This window comes from Anopheles nili, chromosome X (assembly GCF_943737925.1).
Source record: "Anopheles nili chromosome X, idAnoNiliSN_F5_01, whole genome shotgun sequence".
In the NCBI taxonomy this organism is placed as follows: domain Eukaryota; kingdom Metazoa; phylum Arthropoda; class Insecta; order Diptera; family Culicidae; genus Anopheles; species Anopheles nili.
The window spans coordinates 2,198,552-2,221,308 of record NC_071293.1 but is presented as its reverse complement, the minus strand read 5'-3'; the positions used below and the strand labels follow the sequence as shown (position 1 = coordinate 2,221,308).

Below are 22,757 nucleotides of genomic sequence, written 5' to 3'. Positions count from 1 at the left end.
CACTAACAGTTGTAATAATGGAAACGAATTTCTTTCAGTTCTTAATTCTCCCCAGAAACTTCAACACACTTTGTATCGAGGAAGAATGAAAAGTTGCATCTATCGGATTTTATTATATTTTTTGTGTGTATTATTTTCATTGCTCAATTGCCTGATAAGGGTCTTGCTCGATGGCTAGGGGAGGAAGAGGGAAGTGGAGAGGAGTTGGGAGCCTCGTAAATACCCATCTTTGCCGAGAAAACAAACAATAATTTTCTTTCAATTTGTTTTTGAAAAACAAACATGGAACAAATTACACCAGCACTAAAGTTATTTATTCTAATACTTTGTTATGTTATATTCTGTTCAAAATCTGTTCGAATTTGTTTTAGCTCATTAATAGTACAAAGCCACATTACTCTGTCATATTATTTAAAAAAAACTAATTTAGAAAAAAAACGGCAATAAATTATTTACAATTATCAAGCATCGGGATTAGACTTAAAAAGGCACTAATGTAAGGCTCGCAATAACTCGTTGCTGTATAGTTCTACCTGTTCTGCTTACTTTATTCGATTTTAACATCTCCTTGACTGTGGAAAAGTTTCCCCACTAACAGTAGAGAAGGCGTCTTAAAGAAAAGCAGCAAATAGTAGCAAATGCAGAAAGTATGATCTTCATTTTGGCAAACGGGAAACATGGCAGAATTAGTCTTGCGGTTTACGTCGTTAGTGGAATTGAACGCGCAGGATGTGCGTTCATCCTTGCTTTCTCTTTTAAATGGCCACAAATAATGAACACAGCCACTAGAGCTCTCGTGCAAAATTCAAACGAGCAAACTTAGCAGTAGTTTACTGCGCGCATTTCCCTTTGACGAACAGAGCTTGCACGTGTTTGTGCGAAGGAATTAGTGTTTAGTTGAGCTCACGCCGTTAGTTATGATAATAGATGAAATCAATCTCAAACCGAAAGATACAAACAATATTTCGAACCGAGGGGGTTCAATCGTAAAATAACGTGTTACATTATAATCCAACATTTCTCCTGCACGCTGAGTAATTTTGAATCGATTCAAACATAGCTGCGATCTGAATTTAAATAAGAGACTTTTCTTTTCGTTTCGGCAAATATTCGTTTTCCTAGGTGCCGTTATTCGATATTCGGCTCTTACTGTTGTCTAGTGCCATCGAGCTTAAGGCATAGATAACTGCATCGCTTAAAATAACGTCGTATAAAATTGGGAAGTGAAGTACATGCAGCGTCAATCAACGCAATACGTGTTGGCAGAAATACTAGGCACATACTACTCATCGTTTTTCGCGCTCGTTCAACCACCACTTGGTCTTGATGGCCGTCTGTCGATCGTATAAGTTTGGCATTTTGTAGAATAATAATGGTGGCACGTAATGTAAGGCAAACCGGATTGCTATCATACTAAGGGCTACGGTTCCTACGCTAGATTGCTTTTAAGTTTGATCTGATTGTTTGCTCATGGTCGACCGTAAAATTGTTGACCGTAAGTGCACTTAAGGGCTGCTAAAGCATTTGCTTGCTTAAGGTTTCGGTCTTGTACTGGCGTGAAATTGTTCTCGATCTCCTGCCTTTGGTTCCTTCACTAAACCATACTCCCACAGCGATTATAAATGTTTTATGGTAGACTATTCGTCGAATGCGTCCAGATTCAAACATGCATCATGATTCAGTTGGGGTTCGTGTGCTACCGATTACATTCAGCTCGTGGTGTATGGATGCGCTACCAGCTACACAATTTGCAACGATGAATATATCCAGACCATATGATTTGCAATGATTTGTTATCAAAATCGCTTTTCTTCAACCTAAAATTAATACCATTCGCATTTTGCTACAATATCATTCGTTAAAAGCATGAAAGCATTTCTGGTGTTCGCATATCCTGTTTGCATTATTGGAAACATTACACTATTCTCTGTGTGGTATGTTGCTGTTCGTAATACATGTTTCGTTTTTTGACTAAGCAAGCTAACAATGACTGTAGAAATACTACTCTCTCACGAAAAAAATTTGCATGGCCGCATATTCGACCTACGATGACTGTCATCCATGGCAATCGATGTGTTCAAATGTTTTCAATTTTACTGCATCTATTTGGACCTGAAAGCTTTTTTTCGTCGTTACGTTTCCTACATCTAAGAATTCACAATCGTTTCACAATGTAATAACTTCTGAGACAAAAATTTGCTACTTTAAACACCGAGGAAGGCGTTAGATTGCTTTAGTCGTAATTAATTTATCGTTGCTTCGCACATGTTTGTTTATATTTGTTTTCTCTGCACGATCGATTTTAATTACACACACTTTAGTAGAGTCCAAATCACATAGTTTTGTGCGTCCAACAAAAAAAGAACTAGTATCGGAAAAAACGCAAAATCCCAACAATAGGATAACTCGCTGCTCATGAACGTCTGTCGTCCGTTAGTCGATGATTCAAAACAAGCCCATTATGATCAAACTTCGTTTTCGGTCTTCGTGCAGTGGATAGTAACTTCCTTTCAATTTGCCTACCATAACTAAAGTTTCCCAAATGCCTATGATAATCTTCAAGGGACCATCCGGAAGGCCAGGCCCTTTTTTATCGAATGCCATGTTGACTTTGAAATCTATGACTAATGATAGTAGCTGGACGAAAGTAATGAAATAGTAGTAATGGTAGTATTAGTAGCTTGTTTTATCGGCTATCAAAGTAGTGCTGCCAGAATGACAATACAGGACAAATACTCATGAAGGCATCTCGTGTGATAAATCTTTAAAAAATTCAAAATAACCGTTTTGTCCCTATTTTGCCGCACATAATTTGTTTCAAAGGCTGGCTATAAACGTTAGACGGCTAGTGCGGGTGTAAAGGTGTTCTCATTAGTACACAATGCACGCCAATCGTACACTACCCAGGATGGGCAGAAGCACCGATGCTGAGTTAATTTGGGCTGTCGATGTTTCGCGTAGGCCGTGGTGGATACATGATCGACCATTCGCCACCTCCCACACTGGTGCTTATTTGCCGGCGTAGGTTGGATTTTTGAAGGTGGTCGTCGCTTGTTTGTAAATTGGATTTTCACCCTGCAAATAAGAGAAACAGGCGATTCAGTAAGGCTCGTGTGGCAATTTCCATTTGTGTATCCTTACCGTATCCCATTTGGCATTCATGCGTTCCTTTTCGAAACGTGCAAACTCCCGCCGATCGTGGATGGATGTGAGCACCTTCCAGAGCAACAATACGGCCATGCCGATGAGCACGACAACGGCGATGACCGCCAGAGCGATTCCGAGCATGAATACCTTCGGAGGACAGTCGCGCTTTTCCTGTGCCGTCACCACCACCTTGTCCTGGTCACTGTCGTTGTACGAGAACTCGAACCGACAGTCGTCCTCGTCGAAGAACGTACATTTGTTATCGTTACGCTCCTCGTCGATCGTCACCTTCTTCACAGACACCGGCACGAACAGCGTGCAGTTGGTCGCACAATAGTCATCCTGCATGAGCGGTCCCGTCTGGTATTGCTGGCACTGTACGCAGTGTTTGAACTCGTTGCAGCGGCCTGCACACGTCGGACATTTCTCACAGTACCGGCCGGTATACCGGCCGTCCTCTGTGACCGTACAGCGACACGTGCCGCACTCGCATGTACCATGGCCAGAGCAAAGTTCTCCACCACCCGGAGGCATACAGGTATCATTGCTCGCTCGGCAATCGCAGGCTGGACCGGTCCAGCCATCTCGGCATTCGCACTGGCCGCATACGCACCGCCCGTGATCCGGACCGGAGCAAAGCAAACCTCCTGGTCGATCGCAAGAGAAGTTGTCGCATTCGCAGTAGCGTCCTTCAATCACCTCATCCGGTACGGGACGCCTTTCGCATACGCACACGCCACAAACGCATTGGCCCCGACCGCTGCACTCTTCGGAGGCGTTTGACATGCGGCAGGCATCCACCATGCCTGGTTCCAGCAGGCTGTCCAGGGCGGAACATTCGCACCGTTGGCCGTGATTGGTGCCGTCACACTCGCAAATGCCGCACTTATACGTGCCAGCGTTACTGCACTCATCTGCTCGTACACGGTACTCCGGATCTGAGGGGTGTTCGCATGGGCAGCTGCACAACATCTCGATGTCTACCGTAAGACTCTCGTTAATGCCTACTGGGTAGATTTGCAAGACCTGCTGCCAGTCACGAGGGTCGCTTGGACACTGCAGTAGTGTGATGTGCGCTTCGAACGTTACTACATCGCCCACCTTAAGACCTTCGCAACGGTTCGTTTGTTGCAGTGCGCCGTTTGTGTTGCGGCAACGCGAGTAGTACTTCACGTCGATCACGTTGTCCGTTCGGTTGTCTTTCATTTCGACAGATGAGGAGATTTTCTGCAAAGACAAACATACCATCCTTAGAAACGGGCCCACAACACCTTCTTGCAACAGCTTCATACTTACGTTGTACTGATCGCGAACCAGCGACACGATGTTGGACGAGTCGTTCGATAGCTTAGCGGCAGACGAACCCTCCACCAGATGAGACAGCTGCTCGTACACCGACAACTCTTCCGCCGTCACGGCGAAGATCACGTTGATCGCGTTCTGCTTCACCTTCAGGTTGATTTGGGAGATGCTCGGGTAGTCCTGAAAGGTCGAATGGGTGTACCGGCCATTGTGGTCCAGGTGACAATCACCGTCGTTGGGTGTGATAACACCACCCAGCTTGCCATCGCCCGCATAATGAAATCCAGCGTCGGTGGAGAACAGCAGTAGACGGCGAGCTTTTTCGCGCCATCCAATCTGCTCCCGGCACACTATGGCCTGCATGATCGCATCGAAGCCACCTTCGGGGGCATCCAGATTGCCGGACACGTTCGCTCGCTGCACCTCTTGCTGCGGTGTTGCGGAGAGAGCAGTTAAATGTCACGTTAGTGGATGACCTGACGATCTGAATACACCTTTTAACCCAACTCATGCGTTCTCAATGACTACTCTACAATGACTATTTCGGTACGGGTGCGGTATTGTAGAAGTCACAGTGTGCAAGACTATGCTGTGTGTAGTAGCGGGTTAGCAAGACACGTGCTATGTTCTACTGGGGTGTCAGATACACTTGTTAGTTACGCTAATCCCCTACAGCAATGTGAAAAAAGCGCCCATCGCAAAATAGAACGAAAGCGTGCAACAGGAAACATGTAGAAGGGTTGTTTTATGTACATGCTGCAGTTCGCTACAAGGCTAGTAAAATCGGGTGCCAAGGCAAGCATGCAAACACGAAATACACTCAACACAGACAAACAAGCACACGAGCAGATTCATTCAAACTACACAGTAGAGGGTTACGCGTTAAACGCTTTTTAGACAATCTCGATAGTTTATGGACCGTCAATGCTCCTAAAACAGACCGGGGAAAAAAACATTGTCCTGTTTTCGAATACTTTAGTTGACTGATTATCGTATCTTCCACGGTCAATCGTAGTAGAGGTGTCCTGAACAAATCCACAAAGATGTTGCATCTCAGCGCCAAAGGACGTTCGGACCTTAGGGTCATGAATAACATCGGACTCGATGGACACATTCTTCTCGAAACCACCTCGCAATGAAAGCGTCAGATACTCACGTCGGTTCGATGTGGATGCAAACAGCTAGTCAGCCTTTTCGGTCAATCAATTTGCATTCCAGGTAGCCGCACGGAATGATGTTTTAACTGTCGCGAATTAAAGAACGCGGGACACGAAACCAAAAAGGGTAAAGGGACTAATAGAGGTGAACCCAATCAAACGCAAACGCACACGTAACAAAAAAAACGTAACAATTTCTAATCTATTCGAAATCGCACCCAAAACAAGGACAACTTGGGAATGTAACGGCAGACAGGGCGTTTCTAATTTAGTAGCAGGGATTGAAAGCGCCTTCTTCGGAAGGCTAGCGAATGTGAGAGGCTTCCTTTTTCTCGTTTCGATCTTTCCCGCTCGATAGGCAGCGGCGGCTTCGTTTCATATTCATGATTAAGCAAAACATAATTTCGTATCACATTGATATATCGCTAGCTTTCGTAAACGAATAGGCAAGTCTCAGATGCTGCTTCCAATAACATTTGAGAAGGGATTAAATCGTATATGACAAAAAAGCTTCATCCATGAAATGAGGCCAACTAATCTTTCTGGAAATAAATTTCCAATTTATGGGTCTTTTCATTTTTTTCCTTCTATCTTTGCCGACGACATAGCCACCCGCAATCATGTTCTGATGTTGTTTTATTACAACTGTAATAAAACTGACAGCCACGAGTCTCTCACGCGAAGCCGTTTGACACGGTTTTTTATGGGACCTTCGTGTTGGAAGTTGTCGGAAGCCTAGAAACGAAAAAGACCAAGATAAGCCGAAAGCCCTATATGCCTTTCGTAAGCAGTCTCGCTCGATGTTTCCACACGCGTCCTGTTGCGCCCCCAAACGCGTGAACATCTTGGAAAAGGATGATTAAGGAGACGCAAAACCACCACACCAGGGAACAGACAGCATCACGGCTTATTAGCAGGGAAGGGGTCAGCAAGAGGATTGAAATCGAGTAACACTAGGTCCACTAGGATAATGCACGGGTAAATCACTGGCCGGTAAGTCCTTGCGAGCGACTACTGGCGACAGTTTCTGTGTACGTGAGGCAGTGAGTGTAGGGCTAGGAGAATGACAAGCTGGATGGTTGGTCAGGATGAATACATGGGGCATTAAGGGGTTGTCCGGGTCGTTCGCTTGATGCTTGGGTAATAAATATGCTTATTCTATCTAGCGAGCCGACTCCCGGCCCGCGTGTCAGTCCGAGACAGTGCTGTTTTGTGGCGTCGGTAGGGAACACTTACGGAAAAGAGGTTGGCATCCGTGCTCAGTGGCATTAGATTATGGTAACCGTATGGCGCGACGCAACCGGGGCATGGCTCGCGCAAACTGAGAAGAGAAGAACGGGTGAACTGATGAGAGAATAGCGAAACAGAGTTAAGAAAAACCGGCTCCATGTGGGAGACCGAGGCGCGACTGATGCTGATGGAGATGGTCAGGAACAGCTCTGGACGGACGAGACGATGCAGCAAGAGCTCAACATGCGGGGAAATAATTTATAACCTATCATAAACGATCTGGCTCTGATCGTTTCAACAAATTTCATCAGTAGTGTAAGAAGAGGTACACCAACGGATCATATTTACTATACATGGGTTTCGAAATTCGTTATAAATTTTGTTAGCCAACAAAGAGGGATGAAAATGAAGGGAAAACACCTCGCAATAAAAGACGGTCAGAAATTAGCAATTATAAGATCAACGTTGGACAAAAACCATCGTGTTTTGACAGAGATTTCTTTAATCACCGGCTCAAATCATCGGATGGCACGACGTATAGGTTTGGTGATAAATCAGGCAGGAGAAATACTTGAAGTGGACAAACGACCCATAGCATAGAAAATGGAAAATTATATATAGTTTTTTTGGGAAAAAATATACTCTCGATCGTTGATAAATCCTCTGCTAAAGACTGCTTAAATCACTGACGATTGCGATATTCCTGAAAAAGCTTCCTTTCACATCGGTAATATGCAAACCGTGGCGATGATGATGATAATGAAAATGATGAGCGTATTGATGGTGAAGGTGTATAAAAATATCCCTTCCAACATTTACTATGGCCCACAGGAAACATATACAGCTAATACACACCAAATATTTATGATTCCATATGGCTACATGAATCTTATCTTATTGTTTTTTTACACCACCAATGTTCGACGGAAATGACAGATTCGTGGCAGACCCATCGCTATGAAAACCGAGGAGATCGATGATGTTTGCTTTTACCACATGGCAATTTCCTCCTTCCACCAATCATGAGCTTTGTAAATTCACCGCCTTTCTCTCAATTTTTTATTTTATTTGAATTGATGAGTTGATTATGTACAAACACTTTTCCAAGCGCTTTAATTTTGAAATTCAAATAAAAAAAGAAATAAGAATAAAAGCGAAGTGTTTAATGACATCTGATGTTTTGTTCGTACAAATGTAGTTTGGCTTCTATTTCATGAGCCTGTACTTTTGTCAACCAAACAACATTTACCCACTCAACTTGATGGAGGAACGGTAGAGAATGAAATGATATAAAAAAAATAACACTAAACTAAACACACAAGCCTATAAGCTATTTTTTATGCTAATTCTATAGCACCCATGCTACGACTAAGCTACAGACAGAACTACGGACAAACAACACACGTGAATACAGATACACACACGCACATTTACACAAACACGTACAACTAGAAGAAACATCTAAGCATAAAAAAAAACATTGTTCATAACAGCGCTACCGATATCGCCAAGAGTGCACTAGAAAGCTAGACATAATTTTAAAAAAAACACACTCGCGGGTTAAAGATATCATGTTGCAATTTGCACACACATTCATGATTCGCGCATACCGGCAGCACGTCCTTATCGAAGTAAGGCGACGCAGCCCTGAAACCTAACGCAGAAACATAAGACATTAAGCTGTTCTCCCTTAGGGGTAATGATATCCACATAACCGAGAATAACTCAATCAAATCAAGCGAGCCAGCAACACCAGAAGTAAGGTAGTATCAATATCAAAGTGGAAGAAACCGCAAGAATCATGTCAAGCAACATCTCAAATGAGATCTCTTTTTATGTTTCTCAACGTATACCGCACATTATAATTAGCGCTTCTCAATTTTACACCCCACAAATTAGAGGGTGTGGATGATTTACGGCTTGTATAGGGAGGAAATACGTCTTTTAAGGATAGAGTATGATTCCATGAATGAGCTATACGAGCGCGAAGAAGCAATTAAACACAACGAAGGGCCAGCTGTTCCAGCCCAAGCGATTTTAAGAGCTGTATTAAAACTGTCGGTGACTAGACTCATTACCTGGGTTTGGACATAACGACAGTTTCATGGGCGTCAGAAAATAAACGCCCATGGCGGGAAAGCCTTCTTTGAAGCAATAAAATAAAGGTTTAAACGAAAAAACACTTTTACCAACGGTCGTTTAAGACAGGAAGCCAACCGTGGCGACCGGATACCATCAACGAAAATGACGAAAAGGGAGCTAACAGTTTTGCCATGGGGAGAAACCAATCGATTGCTACTGGCTTGCAGTAAGTTGTAAATATCGTTCGTTTAAAGGCGTGACTTGATGTTCGAGACCGTGAAACGAATGACAGGGAAGGGGAGGGGGGGGGGGGTGTGTCAAAGCAAACATGCCGGAAATTAATCTGAAAACTTTTCGTACCACCGAATGATGACACCCTTTTGGGTTGCGAGCGAATCTTTTTTCTTCATACTATATTCATACATAAACGAATAAGAAATATAGAAATATATTCCTCTGCATATCTGAAGGAATTTGTTTTTCCCACAGTATTTTCAATAATAGAAAAGAGCATGTTGGAATGCGGTACGTACAACAGAATTATTTAATCCAGCACAACATCAAGCACGATAGCTGGATAAGCGCTAGTAGTATTGGGGGGCACATAAAAAAAACTCTTGAACAACATCTATGTCACAAAATATCTAGCTTTATGAGATTTTGAAGGATTGAATTTGAAACAAAATTCCTGGTCCAAGTGTACATCTACTCGGTTCAGGTTCGAAACGAAAAACATGTGTGCTGATTGTACTTGTTCTGTTTCAAAAAATGGATCGAGTGTGACTTCTCCACCCGAGGGTAACATTCTAGAGGAAAGGAGCATGCGCTTCGGGTGTACGTGTTTGATGTATAAATTTGCTAAAGAGCACACTACGGTGTGTAAGGTCAAATTCTATAATCGATACTCATTTAACAACGTTTGCTCGGGCTACGGACAGCGATAAATTTAATACAATTAACCAAAAATCCCCCGTTGAAGCTTCGGCAAGCTTCCAACACAATTTTGGCGCCACTTACGGTGAATAGGTTGGAGTCCGAACTAAGCGACATATGGTGTAGGTAGCCGTACGGTGCATTGCATCCATCGCACGGATGCTCCAGTCTGTATTTGGAGGGTGCGTGTTGAGGGAGAAGAGAGGAAGGCATGAGTGTTTGTATCGTGATACACGGCGGAACAGCCGGGAGGTGTTTTCATTGAGCATAGCCGGAAAAATCAACGGCTGAAGGAAAACGCCAAGGACCAGGCGAGCAATCGCGCGTCCCAAAGCATGGAAAGGAGTGTTGCTAAACCGAGCAATGGTGCGTCGTTGGCCATATGCCTATAAGATTAAATGATTTCTAAATCATAAGCCAAAAACAATGATTCCATTCCATTCGAATCAATTCCATTAGTACCACAAGAAGCGACCAAAACGTTTCAGTTGCTGTTGGTGTTTTTATCGATTGGTTTTGCTCTTTAACGATCTTTAACCGTATATGTTTTGGTTTTTAAGGGTTCGTTTATTGTTGAAGAAATGAATAATTCATCGATTATTCACCATCGAATCAAACAGTGTCACACTCAATTCGAATCTCGATTTTGCTCATTACTTATGCTAGAGATTCGCGCTAGAGGAAAACACAAACTGCGTTCAACTATACTGAAATGAAAAAGTTTAGCAGGCAAAACCACAACCAAAGCGTTGCTACTTACTTTTTCGGCACGGTCGAGACGTACGGCATCAGCACTTTGTCGACGAAGGAACCGAAGCCAAGCTTGAAGTTGCTCGTTATCTTCCGCATTTCGGTGGCGAGATCGGCACCAAGTGTCGACAAGATCGTCTTATCGTCCTCCATCGATTTGGACAGATCCATCAGATAGTAGAGATCAACGGGATAGTCCTCGGCCTGCGCGTAATTAACGTTGAACCGGAACGCCTCATCTGGAAAGCGTGGGTTTAGATAAGCAGGAACCGACACCAACCCGTACGGGGAAAGTACTCACTTAGTCGCAGTTTCAGGCTCACACGCTGAGGCGATATCTGCACAATGCTACCGGCTGATGATTCTGACTCATACGATGATGACGACTGGTGATGCATGTGCGAGGACGAGGATTGAAAGTGGCTTGAAGAGTACGAAGCTTCGTACTCACTCTGCCCATCCATCACGCGTCTCGAAGGTTTCGTGAGCTCACGACCCTGGATCAGCTGATAGGTGTTGCTCGGATCGACGGTGTACTCTTCCGGGCAGTACTTCTCGATCTGACCATGACACCGTGGATGTGTGAAATTGGGCATCGTACACCAGCGACAGTTTGTCGTCTGGATGCATTGACTGCAGGTCGTTTTACCCGGGCAAGTTGTCAGCTGATATGTGGATAGCTGGGCTGCCGCATGTTGGGTGATGATGGCCACCACGACCAACGTTAGGGCAACCGTTACGGTACCGCCTAGTGAGCGAAGTCCGAACATCGCGCTGGGTTTTATTTGATAGGAAGCACTTAAGGAAGCGCGAGGTAGTTGATTGTGATCGTGATTCGTTTGATCGGTGATTGCTTATTGATTGGAACGTCCCAATACTCCAGAATGGACCGAGTTTTGGTCTCTTCCTTTAAATCTTAGGTAACGAAACAGTCTTCCACTGCAGTCTTTAGGACATCAGATTAACAACCTGGTGGAAAAAGAGAGAGAGAGAGGAAAATTGTGAGACTTCAGTAACACGGTCCCCGTAACAAATGTAACGCTATCTATCAACATTTTTGAAATATACCGTCTGCTTCATGAACCTCCCAGAGACGAACGTACACCGTATCACACCATCTTATCAACAATATCATAAATTTTTCCTCAAAACACACATGCATGTCCGTAATCCGTTTAATCGTTAACATTTACACAACATTTACACAAATGGTTATTCACTCACGCCGAACAGGCCATCGGAACGAATCCATCACAAGTTCCTTCAGCTGGCAGAACACTTCTGGTCTTGTAGTTCACAGAATAGGCACGAAAAAAGCAAAAAAAATCCATCCCTACCCGCAACACTGCCCCACAATCCCTATCCACTAGGGGTTGGGCGCGTCTCGCCTGTGGAATAAAGAACCCCAGGAGTCCAAAATGGATCGATGCACACCTATCGTACGTGAGGCGCTAAGATTAAATCAGATTTCTCCAGGGCATCGAGGGCACACCTTTGCTATCGCTTATCGCCCTTAAAAAGCTCCCAGCACGCACACACCAGCCCGGGCGGGACCACATCCGGACACACGGGGTGTTGGTCACCCCTGGAGGTTACTAAGGTCCCGGACTTCTTGGCACGACCAGCCCATATGGGATCAATTCTTAAATTGCCCGATTAATGTGCTACCCGAACCGAAAGGGTGTTGTCCGTTTGCACATGGAGTGTTTCCCATTTTTTTCTGTTCTTTTTAGGATATCAACACCAATGCATTTCTTGGTTATCTTTCGTTTTATTAACGTGGTCACATTCCGTTGCGTGTTGTGGCGTGCGAAAAACCCCAGTTGCTCCAAGAACGATGTTGATAAGAACTCTCGCTCGCAACATCTCTCGGAGCAGAAGGCGGTTGTTGAACAGATCGAGGACAAACCGTGCAGGGAAGCGACAACCGCTAAAGAATGTACCAACTGTTTGTGGGTAATTAACAAATTACAGATGTTGCAAATGGGAATCAGTTTGATCTTGGTTTCATTAAAGACGGTTAAATAAGTAAGGTCGCAGCATGAAGGAAAATAAAATGAAGCTTATGCACTTTCCTTCTGCACGCTCATAATAACGACCGTCATGGTAATTTCCACTCACTTACTAGAAAAACCTTCGAATATCGCGCAGCAACGCTCGTACACTGACCCGAAATCATCCCCCCAATGTAGATGCAGATTGGATATTTTTAGATTATCGATTCGTTAAACTAGGTTAACGTTGGGTGCCATTTTTTTAACGATCTTATACGGTGGTCTGTAACCGGCAACCCTAAGGAAACGGCCTATTGCTTTTGTTGGTTAGGGGATTATGACTAAACCACAATACCGCAGGGAGGCATTCGATGAATCAACATCTGTTTACGGGACAAACAGCGTCCATCCAAACGATATCAGCTAGTCGCGAAAACCGGAATACCCAACACCCAAGTTGTTGGCCCCAATCACACACACTCTCTCTCTCTCTCACATACACCCTATCTCTTTTTCTCCGTCTCCCACGTTGTATTCTCGCCGACGAAGTATTGCGGCGATTCGTCGAAATAGCGATGACGAATTACAAACCGTCATCGGTGACGTAAGTCCTTTCTTCATCGTCCACTTCCGTAGGCCTGTCCTCTAAGGCCTCACTTCCGATGGTAGGTTTGGAAGTGAGTTAAGATAGCCTTTTTTCGCAAAGCGTTGAACGGGTTCCGGTGACTTTGATCCGGTCTCCATCAACACCAGGACCACCAACAGAAGTATTACCGAGCATCATTTGGGTGTTGCTGACGACCGAACAAAGTTTTGCGAACCTCGCAAAAACGCAAACAATCACAGGCTACGTGTCTTTGTCTCACTGCAACATCTACCCATTGTCGACTGATTTCACTCTTGGGTTGACTTATCAGCCCCCGGTCTGGTATCAGTCTTGGCTCATGGTTTGTTTGTACAGCATAGCGTTATGAAGTACAATTCTTCAACCGATGCGAGAAAGGCAAACAGCGAGCACTGAGTAATTGGTGCAATTTCGCAGAAATGCCAACGTGCCATTGTACGGTCATTCCGAATTTTAAATGATTCCAAGAAGGTGACACAGAAAGGTATTCGTTCATCAACTGTTCGTAGCCAGCGCTGCATTATTCACCTACCGAAATTGCATACAAACTTGCACCCAAAGTTGTGCGGCTCTCGTAATCTAGGCCAAGGACGGTGAGAGTACCAGCGACGTGCGATTTTTTTGCCTTTTGTCTGTTTTTTCCTCAACTTGCACACCTTAACACCCCGTAAAGATATCCTTCTTTCGGGAGGTACTGATTGAGGATCATAAATTTCGTAACCAAAAGGTGTTCGAATAAATATCGTCTCACTCTACCAGGCAAAGGCGCGTGGATTCGTGGCAGCTGTGCATTGTATGCACGCCATATGGATGGTCAATCTAGTACTCTCGCGTGTGGGATGGATGCTGCTTAAAAGAGTATTGGTAAAATCTTCATCTTCGCCGTTCCAAATCACACGGAAATCCATTAGCGAACGTTCGTAGTTTAAAACCGAGGGGACTTCCAACAAAACTTCACCATCTTTTGAAAGGGTGCTTCCAGAAGGTTTAACAAGCAACAGTAACCCTTACGAGACCACCCAGCATCAGCAACAGCTCGTGATAGAACACGCCATCGGAAACGTGCCTGCCTAGACTTTGCTGCAGCTTCGTTTTCGCAACGATCATCACACATTTACCACCCAAGAAGGGCCCTTTTTCAAGAAACACTTATAACGTCGGGTGGTGGTGTTCTTCGGGAAGATGAAACTGTAGGTGGCAGCATCCATCCACTTACCAGCTGGATCATATGAGGCTGCAGCCAACTCGCTACTTCTCCATTTCAAGCGACTTCCTGTTGCGTTTTTCTCTCTCTCTCTCTCGCCCACACACACACCCGAGAGAATAATAAATTCGAAAATCAAACAAACCTCACCGATGAGGCAAAAGGCGCCAACACCCTCGTGGGGAGGGTTCCTCCCACGGGTGGAACCGACTGTCAAGCTTGCAACCCCCCGAGAGTGTGCGTGTGTGGGAAGTGAATCACACCAGCGCCAGTAAACGCATTGCATCAGGCAATGGTCGAAGCCGGCCAGCTCATAATCCAATAGGTCTCATTTTCTGCAGGCGATCTTACTCGCTTTTCTTCTCATCTTTTCCTTCTCGCTCAACCTCCACCTTGGGATTTCGCCACCTTGGGAGCTCGCGCAACCTGAGACGCACTCCCATATGATCTATTATTAAAAACCGCACCGGTGTGCGTGCGCTTTCCCAGCAAGTGCGTAGGTGCCGTGGTGGGGCGGTTGGCACACGTACAGTGTATGTGTGCCTCGATGCGTTGTTGCCTTTCGGTTTCGGGAGGCGTTCATTATGCATGTAACTAGACCGGAGTTCCAACACCACACCGTGTCTTGAACCAGCAAACCACCATTTAGCAGGAAGCATGTTTAAGCAATTTACAGCAAATTTAGCTTACTAAAAAATTTAGAGACTGTGCTGCAAGAAACTGACGCAACAACAACAAACGGAGCTCCTACAGTGCTATTTTGAATACTTCATGAGCTTTTAACTAAGCATATATGTTTTATGTCGCATGATTGCTAAAGCTAATTTGATATCATATTATGTTGTTTAAAAACGAATTTAAATCTGGAATAATAAGCAAAGAGCGTTAACAAAAATGAAAAAATGAACTTATTAAGCTTGCAAACGAATTCCATGGGTGCCACAAACTTTTTTTAACCATGTTTTTGAGTGGGGCCGCCTGGTATTGATTCAATCATGCTACATTCTTATACAACAACAAAAGTTAAAAGTATGTGTTCCAGCTGGGTTTGGTAAAACGTGGGATCGCTTTTTCTTTGCGTATACAATTTTCCCAATATTATTTACTACAAACCATCGAAAAATTCCATGAAAACATACTACTAGGGATTGGGAATTCTTTAAAGCCGTTCCATTGTGCGAATGTCCCGTGAAATTTTTTAAAACATGTTAAGGGGTTTAAGGGATGTTTTAAAGCATTACATGCTGCTGCTCAACGACACCTCACACGTGGCCTGGAATTCGCATCCGAAGAAACGTTTCCTTACGGATTTCTCTCTATCTCTTTCACTCCTTTTCACTGCGCGCCGTTTGGACGTTGGTTGTATGGTGTCTTTGTTTATGTCTTTTAGCAATGTGGGACGATATAACGACACGGGCCCAGATTCAGCCAACGCACCCTTCACAAAGGCACCCAGAAGGTTACCGAGATTTGTTTCTCTCTCGCTCGCTCGCCTTGTGGGCGCATCCGGTCGAATGGGTAACGATCGGATTTAGTAAACCCGCACATATGAAGGAGTAGTACTGGCAGTACTGGTGCGACTGCGCGTTTAAATGATCAGACATTGCCGGTTCTCGGGAAGCTGCATCTCGGCGAGGGACCGAACAAAAAAAACATCTGGCAGGAATATCGTCCGCACATGGCACCGAGGCATCGGTTTCTCGGGGTTTTGCTAATTTCTCCGCACTTGAGCGGCGGGATACTTGAATTTACATTTTCTAAACGTCCCCGGGGTTTGGTCGAAATGTTTTGCTTACGAATCGATCGGTTTGATGCGGCCAGGGTTCCAAAAACAGAACGGCAAACTGTGCCACACGTGCCTGTGAGCCTCGGTTGGAGGTTTAGAACAGATGGTGGGAAGGAAGTATTGCCAACATTGGCCCACAGCATGCACCAAAACAGGGCACATCGAATCATAATTGTTGCTTCTTGAAAGCGCATTTTGCATTTTACGCGTCTACATGTCCGTTTTAATTTTTTTTTTCTATTTCACACAGCGATGGATATCGAATCAATTGATATAACGGTTTTTGACGAGAGAACGAGAAAAATGGTCACCGTTCTGATACGGATGTTTAAGGAAATAAAAAGGGTCATAACAAACATAAATACACCTCACTTGCGACAACAGATGAACAAGGAGCTTTCGGCGCTTAAACGTTCATTCCGAATGTTAATGTCAGGCGAACTGGAAAATTTAACCAACTCCGACTTTTGGAAGAAGATTCATAAGGGGCAAAACTTATACGAAGAGGCATTACGGGCAGTTGAAGACGAGGAATTCTTAAACTACATCTACAATCACCATCAATTAGAGGAGTAATGCCGAACGTTTTCTCTTAAACATGCGACTGTGTATTTTCACTCTCTAAGTTTAACCCCCCCCCCCCCCCTCTCCCCTTCACAGTTTTCGATTATGAAAAAAGATCCCACACGCAGAGCGATTATGAAAAAAGGGTCAAACAATTGTCACCCGTTTTATCCTGTTTTTTGGGAAAAACGATCTCTAAAACTTATAGTTAGTTTATACAAGTTGTTCTGTTTTTAACTACTTCAGTGTTACAGAAAAACATTCAAACACAGCTTTCGGGACTTCTGTAAAATCATTAATATATTTTTATTCTATTGACGGCTTGGCCGTATTCATTCATAATTCATTTCGTCTTATAAAAAATGTTATACTTTATTACGAATCAACCAAAAATTTACAAACAGCCGAGGCTTTCATTAGCCTGGAATCTACAAATGCTCATGAAAAGGTGAAGAAACAACGAATAAGTAAAATGTGGAAGAATTAACGAAAACTAAAACTGCCCGAGCACTGCTCTGCCAAAACTGTGATGGGGTTAATCTAAATTGCTATAGCCTTTTTAGACATCTTTATATCTTTGTACCACTTATTCCAAATCTGTATATCTCTCGTATATATCTGTACTATGAATGCATCTCAGATGAATAAACAATATTAACGACTATAAACAGCACCGAGAGTATTCTGTATTGTCGACTCATCCTCGAGTGGGGTGCTATTCCACTAGATTCCATTCCAGATGCGAACGATTGAAAGTGCTTCTCGTGACGCCCCAGAGCTACATCAGAGCCAATAAAACCCTCGTCTGGCCAGAGGAATCCTGCTCAAAAGAACCGGTCAAGCCGTGCGTGGTGAGTTCGTCCCACATGGTAGCGAAACGGCTCAAACGGGTGGCTTACCGGGTGTGTTGGTTCCAAAACCCACCACCAGAGCACCGGAACGATCGAAAGTCAACGTCCGTAGGCGGTTTTGGCCACGCAACTCGGTCACATCTGGCGCAGAACGGCTTCAAGATGCAGGAGTACGGAAACCAACCCGGTACCGCCACGATCCGTTTGTTTACAAGTCCCTGGTTCACTTCTTCTCCGCGATGGCCCCGTTTGGCGCCTCATTTCGGTGGCTTTCTCGCCACAAAATGCAAAGCCCAGCACGATCGCAGCCCTTTTTTTCTTGTCGACTCGGCACCAACGGACCATATACGGACGCGACGTAAAAGGGCACCCCTTACCACCCTCCACCCAACACACCACCCACCACCACGCTCTTCACACGTCAACCTTCGTCGCGATCGATTTCATGCACCACTGGGTGCTTGGGTGGCGGTCGCAATCCGCCATGTGGGTGGAAAAGGGGGACGCGAGCAAGGAGGCCACCTCCCAGGCCACCCATATCACCCAACGCCCTAAAGGGGGTGCGTTACGCGCTGGCGATTGACGGATGAACCTCGAAGGGGTGCGCGCGCGCACACACACTCGCAGCGATTGGTTTGATTGTGGTGCGGTGTCGTCATCACTGGACGCAGTTGAAGAAGGCGCCGGTCGTGATCATTAGGGCTCGATCTTCGAGCAGATGCGACCACAGCTAACCTAGACTACTTACCTTGAAGGGCCGTCGATCGGACCACGGATGCTGCGGTTGTCGAATGGATGAAAGCAGGACACAAACGCTGTCGCACGTTCACCTGCTGCTCGTGTGCGGCTGAGTCACGGTTATTTTACGCAAAAGGCGGCACCACACTTCTCAGGGTTGTCGACGAGGCAACGTATACGCGCCCTGCACTCGCCCACCCTTCACACCACACACCGCTTCGGATCGCCCACGGTAGTGGGCCAGTTGGAGGAGCGAGGATAAATATAAATCTGATCTGTGCGCGACCGCTGCTATGCTACGCGAGCGACGGCCCTGTTGTTTGTCTTATGCTGGTTCAACGGGCCCGTGGCGCAATCTCGCGTCGACGGGTAATAGATAACTCACTTTGACGTACACTTTGAGCACTAACCCCACGCACTACCGCTCCTCCCCTCGCAGGCTGGCACAAGGATAACGGGATCGAAGCCACCCCCGGAATGGAAAGGATACGCGTACCAATTGGGACGTTGAACGCGAGCACACCCCTGGTCACCGATGGTCACACAGCGTTTGACGGGAATATAGAGTCGAAAACATCCCAATACCCGCTATTCGAGCAGCTGCTCGACTTCAAACAACCATCGGTTTAACAAATTATTTGACGTAGAAAGATTTTGAAGTGACAACATTGTTCTCTCGCTCTTTCTCTCTCTCTCTCTCTCTCTCTCAATCTATTAGGATCTTTTGAAGATGCTTTGTCCTTCATTAATTTATATGATTATTTTAAGCTATTCCTTCTATTAGGTCTGGTAAGTCATTCGCACGTAAAAGCACTTCGTTTGAAGCTAGTGTTTTATTTGACAAAATGGCGAGATCGTACACGTGTTCATCGCATTTTGCATTGCTTTTGTCCAAGTAAGTGGTATGTCATTTAATCTAAGTTGACAGTATATTGCATACATTTAGCTAATTAATAAGCAATCGATCAACAACGTCTCGAAAAATGAAATATACATTCGTTTAACTGGTCATCTAACTCTTCAAAGCTGCAGATTTCTGCCGCTGCTCGTTTGGTGAAAGCTTTTATCGTTTTGTTTAAGGCAGCTGACAATTGACATCTAAACGATCAATTCCATACCAATGTTTACTCGTCGGTTGTTGTCCTGTTCGTTGTTCGATTAAATCTCGTTTAATTTATTCTAAGCATCTCCTGTAATATTATTCAACTGAAGCAAGCACTGAAATACGGATAAAAATACTGTTTCGGATTCATTATTATATTTCATAAGCTCTTGGGCTATAATCAACTATCAACAAAAAGCTTGTGTTTGTTTGGTATCCCTGAGAAAGTCGTGAACTACAGATGACAGCATGAGCAAAACAAACCCGTAAACAAAGCTTACTCACCCACGAAAAGGGAGACAAGTTCCGCCTACCTTCGAACGCGAAATCACCTCAGTCAGCCTTGAAACCCTTTTCCGCGCTTCGTGTCCTTGTGCCATAATATCGCCAAGTGGTGCTGGAGTATTTATTAGATTATTTGTGTGGCGTTTAAGGCGAACTGTGTAGCAATGTAGACGTATATCTGCGATTCAGCACACTGCTAATATTGGAAGCATTATCGGTTCCACGTTACTCGCGCTTCTTTCTATCGCCCATTACGTAGCTCGATAGCGAATTCCAGACAACAAAGCCGAAGGCTACACTCATTCAGAATATCATACGAAAGATCCTCGTAATTCGCAACGACCCAACGAAGAATCATGACGCCATCGTCGCATCATTAGCCCGAGACGTGCTGCCACTTTACATTCCTCTCTTCGAAACCATACGATGGTGGGCATGAGTAACTTTGTCCTCAACTCATCTACCCTAGAGGCAATGATCGGGCAAGTTAGCCTCGGTGTCACCACGGGACAGGATCAACGACGCGAGCAGGAACGCCGTGCTCTGGTCGAGGAGCTGCTGGCCGCAGTACGCGAATGTCAGAAACACTACGGCAGTAAAACTGAGCTGGCCACGGAACAGGACCCTCGTATTCTCGCCTTATGTGACGTGTGGGAACGAGCGCTTTCCCATGGACTTCGCTCAACTGGCTCAATGTTGCAGAACGTCGTCGAGCTAGTAGGCGGCGCAGGTCTGGCAGGTGGCTCCACCGAAGGTCCTTGGTTCTGGGATTTCGCTTATCGTCACCTCACGAACCATGAAAAGGAGCGCTTTAGTACGCTACGACACGTGTGGAGCCGTTGCGGACGTGGCCGCGCACTTTTACGCGCCATTTTGAACGAACGAGCACTTGAGCGGTACGTCCTGGTATGGCTGAGCGACGACCAGCTGCTCACCGAATGCTACGAACCCTGGGCCATGCTTTTAGACGGTGAAGTGCAGGGTTTACTACCAAGCACGGCCGCCGGTCTCAGCACTATCCTATTTGCGATCGCGATCGACACGCCAGATTTAAATGTAGCGAAGCGGCGCATTGTTGAGGAGAAACCGGAACCCATAATCGCCACTCGTCGACCCGTTGGTCCGGTGCGAAAAATCAACGCAGTTCAACGGGAGATTCTAGAAGAAGCACCGCAGAGCCAGTGCCAGTTACGTCAGCCAGTGGCATCACTGGGAACCGTCCCACTAAACCACCCTAAGACAACGCGAAGTGATAACATCGATATCGTGCAGGGCGAACCCGCCACTCCTGACGATGAGCTGGGCGAGAGAGTAGAGGCGTACTCAGTCGAGGAAGCCCTCAAGAGCTTGCATTTGACCCAAGAAAGCCCACAGGAACATGAACCGGTTGTGCTGCGGTACCGGAAAGAAGAGCGGAGGCTGCTTCAGCTGGATGAGAGCAGTTCTCCACCGACCCCAGAAACCACCGACGAAAGCATGCTGGCGTGCAACTACTCAACCGTCACGTCCACCTCGGGAACATCCGACAGCGGTGAATCCGGGCTACACAGGCCGCTACACGGAACAAACGATGAGCAGGAAGATATGGGCCGAAATCGGACATTTTTGGAGTCTTCGGCGGCTGTCGATCTGGCGGCATTGGCTGCCTCACAACATCCCGACGAGCGTATTCCTCGTTCCGGATTCGACAAGCTGAAGCGCAAATATCACGAGCTCGAGGAGCGATGCCATTTGTTAGAGTCACGTGTGGCCGAGCTGAGTCTGTAAGTTGTTTCGCGTCTACTCATGCTTAATCCAATTGCACCTTTTATTCATCCCTTTTCGTCGACGTTCCTTGAAGCACTCAATTTAATATTCTCACTGTAGTAATAATAACATCGAATTGTTCGTTGGATTCTCCACAGAGAAAACCATCGTTTACGTATGCTGACTCGCGCCAACCGACTCTCGGTGGCGTTCTTTAGCTTCAGCATTCCGAAAGCGATCCAGCGCACGTCAAGCGGTGGCCGGTCTCGGCGTCCGTATCACGTGTACGAGATCCGGATCACACCTTCCGGCGTTAGCGGATCAACCACCGGTAACGAGAGCTGGTGCGTTTATCGACGATACAACGAGTTTTACCGGCTGCATCGACGCCTACAGAAGGAGTACACGACAGTTAAAATGCTCGATTTTCCACCGAAGAAAAAAATCGGCAACATGGTGAAAATCCCATGCATCCTGTCGATTTTTGATTCTTCGCTAAAGCTTCTCATTTTTCTTTACCTCGCTGCAGAACGCCGAATTTGTGGAACAACGACGGCAGCGGCTGCAGGTGTACTTAAACAGCCTGTTCGTGTCCGCCTTGCCGGAAGTGTCCTCGTGCAGCACACGCACCCAGCTTGAGCAGACGTTTCCCTTTTTGAGCGAACATCCTCCCTCGAGCTCGTGAGCATGTGGCGCTTCGGATCGAATCTTAACGGATTCTCACAAAAGAGAGCTCATTAAATGGCAATAAAGCCGAACGCCGTTCGGCGATGTATAAACTATATCCGTTAAACATACTATATGCGTTGTTTCGTTATGTAATTGTTTTCAATTCGATGGACCAAAAGCTTAACTTCAGATGCAATCTATCTGCTCCGTAGCTGAGTGGGCTTAATGCGGAATTCTAAAATAGATTAGATGCATTTTCACCGAAGAGAGTTTATGTGAAACATCGTCCGCCAAAGCCAGAATTAAAGCCAAAAATGTACTGCTACACTGTAGCTATTGGCTAAAAATATTAGCAACCACATGTACAGTATGTGACAAGGTTTAAATCATTACGCAGTTAGCATTGAGACTCCCGGAGCTCTATTGGTAAATAGAATAATGCATATCGTTGCTCCATTAAATTGTTCGCGAGTAAATGAAAAATCACATTGAACAGATAAACGCAGATGAAGCTTTTAAGTGGATGGTTCTAACATTTGTTTGCCAGCTATAGTAAATTTCATAGTACACCAAATGTGTTATCTGTATTATC

At 45.3% G+C, this 22,757-nt stretch overlaps 2 protein-coding genes across 2 annotated transcripts; one reads left to right on the top strand and one right to left on the bottom strand.

Moving 5' to 3' along the window:
• Window positions 1-298: 298 nt before the first annotated feature.
• Window positions 299-11,371, bottom strand: LOC128728413 (integrin beta-PS). Its single transcript, XM_053822037.1, has 6 exons — window positions 10,903-11,371; window positions 10,612-10,840; window positions 9,936-10,020; window positions 4,444-4,878; window positions 3,142-4,374; window positions 299-3,075 (listed from the first exon to the last, which is right to left on the bottom strand). The coding sequence occupies exons 1-6, from the start codon at window positions 11,369-11,371 to the stop codon at window positions 3,010-3,012; spliced, it is 2,517 nt and encodes an 838-aa protein (XP_053678012.1). The 3' UTR covers window positions 299-3,009.
• Window positions 11,372-20,176: 8,805 nt separating this feature from the next.
• LOC128728412 (uncharacterized) lies at window positions 20,177-22,234 on the top strand. Its single transcript, XM_053822036.1, has 3 exons — window positions 20,177-21,513; window positions 21,655-21,952; window positions 22,026-22,234. Exons 1-3 carry the CDS (start codon window positions 20,177-20,179, stop codon window positions 22,179-22,181), a joined length of 1,791 nt encoding a protein of 596 aa, XP_053678011.1. The 3' UTR covers window positions 22,182-22,234.
• Window positions 22,235-22,757: the final 523 nt, after the last annotated feature.

Excerpts from the sequence above, each read along its gene's own strand:
- LOC128728413 (XM_053822037.1), bottom strand. The coding sequence starts at position 11,371 with ATGTTCGGACTTCGCTCACTAGGCGGTACCGTAACGGTTGCCCTAACG. Across the intron at positions 10,021-10,611 it reads GTCTCGACCGTGCCGAAAAA|ACTGGAGCATCCGTGCGATG; the intron begins GTAAGTAGCAAC and ends CTCCAAATACAG. Across the intron at positions 4,879-9,935 it reads CGGACTCCAACCTATTCACC|CAAGAGGTGCAGCGAGCGAA; the intron begins GTAAGTGGCGCC and ends GCAACACCGCAG.
- LOC128728412 (XM_053822036.1), top strand. The coding sequence starts at position 20,177 with ATGGTGGGCATGAGTAACTTTGTCCTCAACTCATCTACCCTAGAGGCA. Across the intron at positions 21,514-21,654 it reads CGTGTGGCCGAGCTGAGTCT|AGAAAACCATCGTTTACGTA; the intron begins GTAAGTTGTTTC and ends GATTCTCCACAG. Across the intron at positions 21,953-22,025 it reads AGAAAAAAATCGGCAACATG|AACGCCGAATTTGTGGAACA; the intron begins GTGAAAATCCCA and ends ACCTCGCTGCAG.